The sequence below is a fragment of the Lissotriton vulgaris genome, chromosome 11 (genome assembly GCF_964263255.1).
Source record: "Lissotriton vulgaris chromosome 11, aLisVul1.2, whole genome shotgun sequence".
Classification (NCBI taxonomy): domain Eukaryota; kingdom Metazoa; phylum Chordata; class Amphibia; order Caudata; family Salamandridae; genus Lissotriton; species Lissotriton vulgaris.
Genome location: NC_141699.1, coordinates 1,087,693,459 through 1,087,707,306, shown reverse-complemented (window position 1 = coordinate 1,087,707,306; position 13,848 = coordinate 1,087,693,459). Strand labels below are relative to the sequence as shown.

The window sequence follows — 13,848 nt, the reverse complement described above, 5'->3', positions numbered from 1 at the left end:
CTGCCTAGCCAAATAGCTCTTAATCAGAAAAGATCTAATGTTAATAAATCAAATGAGTACATATACATTGTTATTTCATGTATGATGTAATATTTCGATGAGATGGAATTTTTCAAATCAGTGAGTGCAGATTGTTTCTAATGCTCTAGTTATTTTTTGAATGTCTATTCACTAAATCCCTTTATAGCTTGCAGTTTATCCAATTTATATGGCCTTCTATTTGTTCAAATGAACGTTTAGAATAATGAGTTAATGATTATATCCATTTTAACTAGTTTACATATACTTTGATTTTGGTATCGGAGTGGGAATTATTTGATTTCAGATATTTCTGATCACTTGCTCTGAAAATACCTTTTGCTAGTCTTTAAAAAAAATTACAACTCTGTTACTTTATAGCGGATTAACTAGTATTGATGTTTTTCTCATAAATTGGAATTATATGATTCTTCCTTTTTACTGATTTCCCAGGACAGCATGCAAAAACTCTTTTCATTCAACAGGAAGGGACAACATACTATAGATAAGGTATTACGAATATATTTAAAATACATAGTTATATTTTAATAATATTCCCACAGAAATCCTTTGTCTTATGTCATAATTAGAAGAATACATGGTATTTGCAGCAGTACCCCAGGTTTATATCTATACTACTATTATAAAGCGAGAACTGGGAACCTTTGAGGCGGGTAAAATCCAGAAGTACACTATCAATCACAACACCCAATACAGCGTTGGAAAAGGGAGGTCCAGGAAACGGACATAGGCTATACATTTGTCCAACATATACATTACGAAGGGCAAACAACATTTCAGAAAAAGTAGTTCCTGGTGGGCGTTGTTCTCAATGTGGGCGGTAACATTGGCAGAGGGGCATGTCCCATTCACTCGGTTTCAAGCACTCAAGCACACACACAACAACAGATTCTGATAGCACACACACAACACAGCAACCAACAGATTCTGCAAACACACACAAGCACACACACAACATAGCAACTTCAGCAAAAACACTGTTTAATGCACGTCCACTTCAGGACATAAACATCGTTTTTAAAATAGCAATTTCGAAATGATCTTTTTAAAATATGTGCAAAATCGAAAATTCTGAATGATTGTTTTAAAAATATGTGCAAAATCACAAAATCGCCATGTGCAATAGGCTTATTACTCACTGACTGCAGTATTTCAAGGCAACAAAAACAAAGGGGCTCGGCCTCAGCAAGGTTCTGAGGCAAAGGGCGCGGCTTCAGGACGAAAAGCCAATCAAGGTTGGGCAAGCCACACAAGCATCCAATCGCACAACACTCTTGGCTGTGACACCCACAAAACAACCTTGCACAACCAGCCAATCGCGCCACTGCGCCTTCCAGCAAACAACCAATTGCCCCACACACATTACACAAATAACCAATCACACAAGCAATCACACAGTAGCACATTCATTGGAAAGACAATTCATAAAAACCTTCAGCATTGGTCCAACACCCACGTGATTCCTACGAGCATTATTGCTGTCGGAGCCACTAACGAGAGAAACTCAGCAATACACATTGACACAAGCCACGGAAAAAATAGCATTTACGCTCTTTAAAAAACAATTCCAGAGTCGGGCACTGGTATTCAAAGGGGATACACAGGGGGCAGCCAGGGAAATATTCACGAGAACAAGCCTCTTTCACATTCAAAAACGAGGCATCATGTTTGCTCTGTAAACGCGGGCAGCCAGGGAAATAATCAGGGAGAACAAGCCTCAATAGCATTACACAAGGAGGCATGATGCACAGAAATTAATTGTCGAACGTTCTTGCATGGAAAAGCAAAAACACAAGTTTAAAGCAGTCCCTGGACACAGCGCTCACAAGACACAGTCAGAGCATTATTGCTGTGAGGCTGTGTGGACTTACAGGTTGAGAGAGGGCACAGAACGAGCCACAATAAAGCTGTTGCAAGGCCCTGGAAAGGGGGCAGCCAGGGCCTCATTGAGGAAGCTTTACACAGTGAATGGATGCTAATTGAAAAATAAACTAAAAAATACAAATTACAACAGGGCGACATGCTTGCAGAGGAAAACAAATAGCCCTGCTCTGTCCCCTCGCTGGAATTAGCCAAAATACAGCAACACATTTAAAATATCTACAACACATCACAGGTTCAACAAGGGGGCATGCACTCAACCAAAAACATGAACATTTAAATAACACTCATTTAACTTCACATTACAGCCACACTACATTACACATTAAGACAGGGGAAAAACAGGAAAACAAAAACAGGAGGAGTTCAATAAGCCTCATTTACATTCAGAAAAGAGGCATGATGTATGTTAATTGACGCAGATTACAGCTACTTGATGGTTGGGGGCTGGCAGAGAAACTAAAAAAGGAAGATTTACATAACACTCCTTACACTTCTAATTAAAAATACCACTACATTACATGTTGCCACAGGGAGTGGACAAAAACACAAAAAACAGGAGGATTTAAATAAGCCGCATTTACATTACAAAAAGAGGCATGAGGTATAGTAATTAATGGCGCTTTACGCTACTTAATGCTGCCGCATTTACAGTACAAAAAGAGGCATAATGTACATTAATTAATGCAGCTTTACGCTACTTGATGCTGCCGCATTTACATTACAAAAAGAGGCATGAGGTATAGTCATTGACGACGCTTTACGCTACTTGATGCTGCTGTATTTACATTACAAAAAGAGGCATAATGTATAGTAATTGACGGCGCTTTACGCTACTTGATGCTGCTTTGCTTTGTGGAAAATATACCCACACTTACCCATGATCAAAAACATAACTAAGGACATTTAAAAGGACATTATTTCTTTACAACGCTAACACCCCCTAATAACGTTGTTCAGACACAAAAGTTTGAGCGTTCTCTCTTTATAATAGTAGTATACATATTGCTTTTCAAAAAAAGACACCTTCAACATACTCTACTCTACTCAGAACACCCACTGTACTACTTTTTATTTTTTTAGTTCCACACCCTTATATAGCGCAAACTACACCTGAATCGCCCATCAGAGCGCTTTACATAGCAACAGTTACGTTACATGAGGACACACCTTCATTTTTTTTAAGGCACAGGGAGATTACGTGATTTGCCCAGAATCACAGATTGTCACGCCTCATTCATTACACTTTCAGAACATATCCAAACCACACATAGCCTACTACAAAAAGGTGCACAAAATAAACATTCTAGGACAAATACAATATTGCAAAACACAATACAAATTAGCATAAATATCTTTACACTTTTTACAAATATTACAATCACTTTCTTACAATGGTGAAGAGGAAGACACAACTTTCAAGGGCAACATATAAAACACGGGCACAAAGGAATAAGCGCATACGACTAACACAAGAACAGGATCACAACCACTTAACAAACATCGATGATCCATACACTTCTCAGCTTTCACAGCCAATTCAGCACAACAGTGACCAGCCATCAACGTCCACTACTATACCTCATACTTCCACTTTACAAACTTCAACAAGAGAAGCTCAAACACAACTTACAGACCAACCTTTACTTATGTTTCCAATAACAGTACATAGCCTCAAATCAGCATTCAACTACAACCCACTTATTGACTACATGAACAATGCAGATGTTATAATTGGAGACATGGACAGTGTCTGTAACAAGTGCTACGCACAGAAATGGAAGGCGGAACCTAAAGGCCTTTGTTGCTTATCAGGAAAGGTCAATATTAATAACATACAAGAACCACCTCCAATCATTAAACAACTACTTGATGGCACTCACCCACTTTCAAATCATTTCTTAACAAACACACGCCGTTACAATACTCTATTCCAAATGACATCCTTTGGTGCAAATGAAGTCAAAGAAGGCAATTTCATGCCTACTTTTAAAATACACGGACAGTTATACCATTTAATTGGCAGCATGCTTCCACAAGAAGGAAAGTCCCCACAATTTCTACAAATATATTTCATTTCCGCAATGCAACAAGTTGATGCACGATCACACATGATCCCAAACTTAAACAGACAGCTAATTGAAGAGCTACAAACCACATTGCACACTCATAACACGTACATTAGGTCACTTAAATACAACTATGAGATGCATTCACATGATGAAGATTTAAAAATTATCATCCATGCTGATCAAAGCCCTCCAAATACACATCCAGGGAGATATAATGCACCAACAACTGATGAAGTTGCAGTTCTTTTAGTTAATGAAAACAAAGGCCCACGCGACATTGTCTTACATACACGAGAAGGAATATTACGTAAAGTCTCCGAATTGCATAGATCATATGACCCCTTACAATATCCCATTCTATTCCCGAGAGGTGAAGATGGTTATTGTCTAAACATACCACTAGCAAACTGCGGTAAGAACAAAAATGTTACATGCATGCAATACTAGGCCTATACTCTAATGGTTAGATCCACAACTTTCAATACCTTACATTGGTTTCGAAATCTTTTTAATCAATATATTGTTGATATGATGGCAAAAATGATCACCGAAAGGCTCGACTTCATACGCCGCAATCAAACACAACTACGGGCAGAAAACTACATAAACTTAAAAGATGCACTCATCAAGATCAGCACCTTCACGCTTCGGATATTGGACAACACGTCATTTTACCCGCTACCTTCACTGGCTCGCCCAGGTACATGCACGAAAAGACACAAGATGCAATGACATACGTTAGGCACTATGGGAGACCTGATTTGTTCATCACCTTCACATGCAATCCAGAGTGGCCAGAAATTAAAAAAGAATTATTTCCTAAACAAAGATCATGCGATAGACATGACATCATTGCACGTGTATTCAATTTAAAAGTGAAAGCACTCATGAAAATATTAACACAAAAACATATCTTTGGATATGCCAAAGCTAACATATTTACCATTGAATGGCAAAAGAGGGGACTGCCACACGTGCACATCCTATTGTGGCTTGAACCTAAAATACAAGCAGACGAAGTAGATCTCATTATATCCGCTGAGCTGCCAGATCCTGTCAATGATGAACAACTATTTTTGATTGTTAAAAAGAACATGTTGCATGGCCCATGTGGTGAACACAACGTTCTATCACCATGTATGAAAAATGGGATTTGTACCAAAAAATACCCACGCCCTCTCAATAATGAAACAGAAACTGGTGTTAATGGTTATCCCATTTACCGTAGAAGAGGCCCACAACATGGCGGACAGACAATCACAATGACTGTTAGAGGCCAAGAAATTACTGTCGATAATCAGTGGGTGGTTCCATATTCACCTGTACTATGTCGCACTTTCAATGCTCACATTAATATTGAATACTGCCAATCAGTGAAAGCTATTAAATATATTTGCAAATATATCAACAAAGGCTCAGATCAAGCAACTGCTACTATTGAAAACAAACATAATGAAATTGAAACATATCTCAATGGCAGGTATATTAGTACTTCAGAGGCTGTTTGGCGCAACCTTCAGTTTAACATTCATGAAAGACATCCGACGGTCACACATCTAGCTGTACATCTGCCAAATGGACAAAGAGTCTATTTTAATGAAAAAACAATGAACCGAGTAGCAGAAAATCCAACACCTACAACACTTACTGCCTTCTTTAAATTGTGTGCCACGGACACTTTTGCAAAAACATTTCTATACCAAGAGGTTCCACAATACTATACCTGGGGAAAACATACTTTTACACGGAGGAAACGTGGAATTGACGTATTAGGTCACCCTGGAGTAAAAAAGGACTCGGCTCTTGGGAGAATGTACACTATTCACCCAAACCAATCTGAGTGCTTCCATTTACGCATTCTTTTACAACATGTTCGGGGACCTACAAGCTTTGAAAGTCTTTTAACCGTTCATGGACAATTAATGCCTACCTACCAAGCTGCATGTAAATCACTTGGACTCATTGAAGACGACCAACATTGGAAACATACTTTAAGTGATGCTGCCCTTTCAGATTGCCCAAATCAACTACGCCAATTATTTGTTACTATTCTGATATTCCGTAACCCTTCGGATCCAATGTCTTCATGGGAGGAATACAAAGAACATTTATGTGAAGATATCCTACACAGAAAACAACAAGAAACACATGATGACTCAATACCATTCACTAATGACATCTTTAACCAAGGACTCATAGCAATAGAAGACTCCCTCTATGAACTAAATGAGAAATCTTTAAAAGATTTCAAATTGCCAGAAAGTTATAGAACGATACATATCACTAACAAACACACTCAAATACTACCTTCGAATTATAACATCCATCAATACGTAGAACAACATTTACCAAACTTAGTTCCGGATCAAAATGTTGCATACAACACCATTGTTCAAAGTGTGGAGAGTAAAGAAGGTAAATTATTCTTCTTAGACGCACCGGGAGGAACAGGGAAAACGTACTTAATAGACCTCATACTAGCTAAAATACGCTCTTCAGGACTATTGGCTCTTGCTGTACTATCTTCGGGAATAGCTGCTACTTTGCTAACTGGTGGGAAAACTGCACATTCAACGTTTAAACTACCTTTAAATGTTTCAGTGGAAAAAGAGTCAATGTGCTCTGCACGCAAAAATGGACCCTTAGGAACACTGCTTCAAAGAGTCTCTCTTATCGTGTGGGACGAATGTACTATGACACACGGCGCACATATAGACGCCGTCAATAGAACTCTACAAGACATTTGAAATGTTAATACCATAATGGATGGTGTTACTTTTGTGTTTGCTGGAGACTTCAGAAAAACTCTTCCTGTTGTTCCAAGAGGGACACGTGCAGACATACTAAAAGCATGCTTAAAAGCATCACAACTCTGGGACTGTGTTCAAACTCTCACATTACGCACTAACATGAGGACACATTTAGGTGGTGGAGATAGTCACTTTGCTGATCTGCTACTACAACTTGGTAATGGTGAAGTACCTACCAATAACGACAATATTAATATTCACAAATTTGGTACGCCAGTGTCTACCTTACAGGAACTCATACAATATGTATACCCGGACATAGAGCAGATTGCTACAAGAGACTTCCGCTGGATTTGTGAAAGAGCTATAGTTGCACCCAGAAACTCAAGTGTTAACCATATCAATGAACACATACTACTTCAAATACCAGGAGAAACAAAAGTCTATAAATCCATTGATACAGTATTAGAAACTGAAGACGCCGTGCATTATCCTCAAGAATTCCTAAACTCACTTAACCCATCCGGACTTCCACCTCATGTACTTCAAATGAAAGTTGGGATTCCCATCATGTTATTACGCAACCTACATCCACCTGATCTATGCAATGGGACACGACTACAAGTTATAAGTCTTTTACCCTATGTCATTAAAGCTACTATTCTCTCTGGCCCTGCCGCGGGACACTTAGCACACATTCCACGCATACCCATGATCCCAAATGATCTACCATTTCAATTTAAACGCTTGCAATTCCCTATTAACATTGCTTTTGCTTCTACTATTAACAAATCTCAAGGACAAACATACAAAGTTATAGGCATTGACTTACGAGAAGACTGCTTCACTCATGGGCAGTTATATGTTGCTCTTTCAAGGTCAATTTATTCTACGTCCACAATCAAATGAAGCCAAAAATGTTGTGTACCGAGAAATATTAAAAGCTTTATAATACTTGTTCACACATTACTTTTCTCCCCCGGACGACGTCGGGATGGGCTGCTAGTTTACACATAAAAATGGAACCAGCAAACTGTTTTGTTCATTAAATGTAAATGTGCACTAAACCAATCTTATTTGGATTTGAATTCAAATAACCGCATATATGGTGATTCAAAGTGCAACCATGACTTTGTGTTCAGCAATTTTACAGCTAAATAGGGATTCTCCCGAAAAGTATAATAACAAAATCAGTTTAGAACTTTTCTGCTGAGAAAACCAGCTTACCAAAAATAAATCTTTCTATTTCAACACAGTCAGCAGAAATAATAATTTGAAAGCAAAAACTCCAAAAGTGATGAGGGAACCATTTCAGTAAAGGGGCTTGCAGATGTGGATTACCTGACTGAGTTCAAATATACTAGCATGGAAGGTGTGTATGCATTTATGTGTTTGAAATTGAACAATATATTCCTACTTTCAGTCATGTGTGGTCATTCACTTAGATCAATAGATTCACCTGTTGAGAAAGCATGAAAATGCACTCCTGACATGATTGTGATCACATTAGTTTCCAGGAAAGAAGCTTAAATAACATATCTTTCTGTATAATTCAATGATGCCAAAAATGTATAAAAACATAGAAGATAGCTTTTAATTGAGCTTTTCCTCACATATCTTCATGTAAAACTTTGAATATAGGAAATAATATTCATGGTTAAACATTATTCTCTTGATTTCTCCAGAAACTCGATTGCTAATGTGCAATAATCAGGCACACTACAGGGACTATTTTAGAATACCTGAGAAATCAGTAACTTTCTAAAACATGCATGAACTTCTCTTTTGAAATGCCATCAAATAGCTTAAACTAAAAACCTAAGCAGAACTCTGCTTAAGAAACTCCAGTTTGGTGTGTCCTGTCAATCTTAATTGTAGGCGGGGGCGGTAAATTCCATACCGTCTGCGGAATTTGTGTAATTTTGCGTTCCGCGGAGATCGCGGAATTGCACAAAATTCTGCGTTCCCCGACATTGTGAAATTTTTGGCTTGTTCGCGTTCTCAAAATGTGTGTTTGCGAGATATTTCCCCCCGAGCACGCAAACAGCAATTGTGAACAGCAAAAAAGCATCGCGAACAAGCAATTCAGCATGTTCGCAGAATTTCTGCATGTCCGCAGAGATTTTTTACTGTTTTGCGGAAATTTGCTTAACGTGATTACGCGAATTCCGCCCACCCCTAATTAGTTGTACAGAATTTTAACTGTGAATGTTCTTGAGGATAGATTTCAAAAATTGAAAACATCAAAGCAGGAGACACTTAGCACCTATTTTATCTCTTATTTTAAGAAGGTGATATGGCATTGTCTCTGCTTCCTGAAGTTGGATTACCCTCAGCAGTTACAGGTATATAGGCAGCTAACACTGGCATTTAAAAACATTTTAATTTTGTGATTACTATTAATAATGGTACATCTATCAAAATATCCATATTTTACATAGAAGATGCTCACCTGTGTATTCCGATAATACACCGTCTTTTCCAAGTACACCATTTCCACCCACAGCAGAGACTTTGAAGGTGTACAGGTTGCCAGGTATTAAATTTGTGATGGAGACATTTTCATACATTGTTGTTACATTTGATTCTGGATTTCCTAAAACTTGCACTAAATAGGAGCTTTTGTTGCCAGTCGGTGGTAGCCAGCTCAAAGAAATTGAATCAATGGTGATGTATGTCAAACTTAGATTGTTGGTTACATTGGGTACTGAAATAGAAAAATAGAACGTGAAGTATCACTCAGAGAAACTTTTACATATTTGTCAGAAATATTTTTTACACCAGATAAATTACAGAAAAACATGTAGAAGTTACCTATCATTGGGAAGAATTGCCATGATAGATCTCTAATAGGGTGAAATAGTTTGTAACACTTCTGGCGCATTGATTTTGTATTAAAAAATTGAGATTTGTACTAAAGAATCTAAATTCCCGGAAGAGAATAGAAATGTTTCCAATGACATCTCTTCAGTTATGATTACTTATTCAAAACCCCCAATGTGAGCAACTGTAACTTAGTCTTAATAATTCTAGAAAATGTTTCCCAAAATGTATAACTGATATGGCTGAGATACCCGCCACCCCCTCTCAACACAATCCCCAAAAGGAGGGAAACCGGAAACAGTTCTTAAAGTTTTTGGATGTGGGATGGAGTGACCATCCCGGCCGTATTTATTAAAACAAAAAATTAAAACATTAAACGTTTTCATGTTATGTACAATTTCATTATCACATTACGATGTTTGGCTAACCTTAACATAATCTCTAATACAGAGGTTCTCCTAGCCGAACTAGCATCCTACAAAAAACATTCTCTAAGAACACTGAAATTGTACATCCTAACGTTTAAGGGCCGACGGCAAGGTCATAACCGGTGTCAAGATCCCTAACCAGACTTACCCCTCCCACTTGGGAGGGGCGACAGCACAGAGGCTTACCTCAAGTGCAACTACTAACAATTTCCCTTGACTTGACGGGGGCACTTAAGACTCGACGCCATTTAAAGGTCGTTCGAACACTTGTGTGTGGTATCTAGAAGGTATCGTTGACCTCTCCCCACCCCACACAACTTACCGCATCTGCCGTCGCAGATGACACTGGCCCCGGGAAATTCCCCAGGAGGGGGCTGTAACCCCTCCTACAAAGGAAGGGGCCTTGACCGCCTTTCCTTTACTTCCGGCGACCCGCCCTTAGACGGGACCGCCTCCCCATTGAGGGGCCAATGGCCACCTCTCCCGAGCGCTCCCATCCGTGTTGGGTGACGCCCACTCATAGGGATCTACCAATTAGTGCTCACCGATCATGACCTTACCGCCTACCAAAAATAAATACGACAATTCTTACTCAAACCTATGAAAACATTGGTCGCTACGACCGAAAGAACATGCTGAAATTGCAACACTACATCAAATCATTTTAATCGTAACAACCTAGACGATATTCACCATACTTTATTAAGATTAACAACAAACTGATACTGTCACAGCCTGTAGACGAAATGGAAAAAACACTTATAAATTCACTTTATTGCACAACAACTTGCTGTCCTCAGGGGCTGGTGGGTGGGTCAAAATTGGCTCTTCGTTCCGTCCCGAGCTCACGTGTAGCGAGGAGGTGCAGCTTCGGAGCACAAGAACAAGAGGACGTCTTCTGGTCTTGCGTCTCTTTTTATCCGTCTTCAGGGCGGGCGAAAACCCGCCCCTGCCCGCCCCGAGGGCGTGGCTGGCTGCGTCGGTGTCTAGGCCAGCCCACTCTAGGGCGGGAAAAAGCGCGCCCCGGCTACGCCGCTTCGGGCATACCAGCCGAGACGCGCCTCCCGCCCAAAAATGGCTTCCCGGGGGGATCGAGGCACTCCGCCATACGTTCGGGGGGACCGAGTGGTCGCCCCTTTCCATATGGCTGAGATACCCGCCACCCCCTCTCAACACAATCCCCAAAAGGAGGGAAACCGGAAACAGTTCTTAAAGTTTTTGGATGTGGGATGGAGTGACCATCCCGGCCGTATTTATTAAAACAAAAAATTAAAACATTAAACGTTTTCATGTTATGTACAATTTCATTATCACATTACGATGTTTGGCTAACCTTAACATAATCTCTAATACAGAGGTTCTCCTAGCCGAACTAGCATCCTACAAAAAACATTCTCTAAGAACACTGAAATTGTACATCCTAACGTTTAAGGGCCGACGGCAAGGTCATAACCGGTGTCAAGATCCCTAACCAGACTTACCCCTCCCACTTGGGAGGGGCGACAGCACAGAGGCTTACCTCAAGTGCAACTACTAACAATTTCCCTTGACTTGACGGGGGCACTTAAGACTCGACGCCATTTAAAGGTCGTTCGAACACTTGTGTGTGGTATCTAGAAGGTATCGTTGACCTCTCCCCACCCCACACAACTTACCGCATCTGCCGTCGCAGATGACACTGGCCCCGGGAAATTCCCCAGGAGGGGGCTGTAACCCCTCCTACAAAGGAAGGGGCCTTGACCGCCTTTCCTTTACTTCCGGCGACCCGCCCTTAGACGGGACCGCCTCCCCATTGAGGGGCCAATGGCCACCTCTCCCGAGCGCTCCCATCCGTGTTGGGTGACGCCCACTCATAGGGATCTACCAATTAGTGCTCACCGATCATGACCTTACCGCCTACCAAAAATAAATACGACAATTCTTACTCAAACCTATGAAAACATTGGTCGCTACGACCGAAAGAACATGCTGAAATTGCAACACTACATCAAATCATTTTAATCGTAACAACCTAGACGATATTCACCATACTTTATTAAGATTAACAACAAACTGATACTGTCACAGCCTGTAGACGAAATGGAAAAAACACTTATAAATTCACTTTATTGTACAACAACTTGCTGTCCTCAGGGGCTGGTGGGTGGGTCAAAATTGGCTCTTCGTTCCGTCCCGAGCTCACGTGTAGCGAGGAGGTGCAGCTTCGGAGCACAAGAACAAGAGGACGTCTTCTGGTCTTGCGTCTCTTTTTATCCGTCTTCAGGGCGGGCGAAAACCCGCCCCTGCCCGCCCCGAGGGCGTGGCTGGCTGCGTCGGTGTCTAGGCCAGCCCACTCTAGGGCGGGAAAAAGCGCGCCCCGGCTACGCCGCTTCGGGCATACCAGCCGAGACGCGCCTCCCGCCCAAAAATGGCTTCCCGGGGGGATCGAGGCACTCCGCCATACGTTCGGGGGGACCGAGTGGTCGCCCCTTTCCATATGGCTGAGATACCCGCCACCCCCTCTCAACACAATCCCCAAAAGGAGGGAAACCGGAAACAGTTCTTAAAGTTTTTGGATGTGGGATGGAGTGACCATCCCGGCCGTATTTATTAAAACAAAAAATTAAAACATTAAACGTTTTCATGTTATGTACAATTTCATTATCACATTACGATGTTTGGCTAACCTTAACATAATCTCTAATACAGAGGTTCTCCTAGCCGAACTAGCATCCTACAAAAAACATTCTCTAAGAACACTGAAATTGTACATCCTAACGTTTAAGGGCCGACGGCAAGGTCATAACCGGTGTCAAGATCCCTAACCAGACTTACCCCTCCCACTTGGGAGGGGCGACAGCACAGAGGCTTACCTCAAGTGCAACTACTAACAATTTCCCTTGACTTGACGGGGGCACTTAAGACTCGACGCCATTTAAAGGTCGTTCGAACACTTGTGTGTGGTATCTAGAAGGTATCGTTGACCTCTCCCCACCCCACACAACTTACCGCATCTGCCGTCGCAGATGACACTGGCCCCGGGAAATTCCCCAGGAGGGGGCTGTAACCCCTCCTACAAAGGAAGGGGCCTTGACCGCCTTTCCTTTACTTCCGGCGACCCGCCCTTAGACGGGACCGCCTCCCCATTGAGGGGCCAATGGCCACCTCTCCCGAGCGCTCCCATCCGTGTTGGGTGACGCCCACTCATAGGGATCTACCAATTAGTGCTCACCGATCATGACCTTACCGCCACAGGTCCGGATAGTTGACCGGCTATCCGGACCCCCCACAAAAAACTCCTACCTAGAGGTCATGATTTAACGATTTTAACCAAGCTAAGAAGTCTCCTATGAGTAACTCATTCCCAACCCTCGACAAATGCACACCATCCCCCAAATACATACTGTCGTCATTAATACAACTATGCGAGATCGAATGCAATGTCTTGGAACGGAACAACCTACTCACTTTGTTATTCAATTTTTTAACGGAATGATTCAACGCAGGGATCGAGATAGCCCCCCGCCACACTTTTCGTGGGATCATTTGAGACCACGCAATTGTACACCCCGGAACTCTCCTTGCTAACCAACTTACCGTGGAAAGCATAGCCTCCAGGAGAAGTCGTCTACCGGTGGTGGCCAAATCATTGCCCCCTAGATGCACTATGACTATGGACGGCGGTGACCTCATCCGCTCTAACAAACCCTCAAAGAATGCTTGAAACTGGTCAATACAGAGACCGCCTCTTCCGTAAAAGGACACTCTGTACCCGTATTCCCCAGGTACGTGAAACATGTCACCTGCTTTGAATACGTCTGCGGCCCGTCTCACGTATGAGTGGCCCACGACCCACACCTCCTTCCTCACAGCCGG

General features: G+C 41.6%; 1 protein-coding gene across 1 annotated transcript in view; it reads right to left on the bottom strand.

The window, feature by feature from the left end:
* Nucleotides 1–8,175: 8,175 nt before the first annotated feature.
* The window catches only part of LOC147684194 (receptor-type tyrosine-protein phosphatase eta-like), a 139,398-nt gene continuing 133,725 nt past the window's right edge, over nucleotides 8,176–13,848 (bottom strand). The window contains exons 19-20 of the mRNA XM_086942606.1: nucleotides 9,195–9,449; nucleotides 8,176–8,201 (exon numbers count right to left, since the gene is read on the bottom strand). Coding sequence (XP_086798732.1) covers nucleotides 8,176–8,201; nucleotides 9,195–9,449 — 281 coding nt within the window. The remainder of the gene's footprint in view (nucleotides 8,202–9,194; nucleotides 9,450–13,848) is intronic.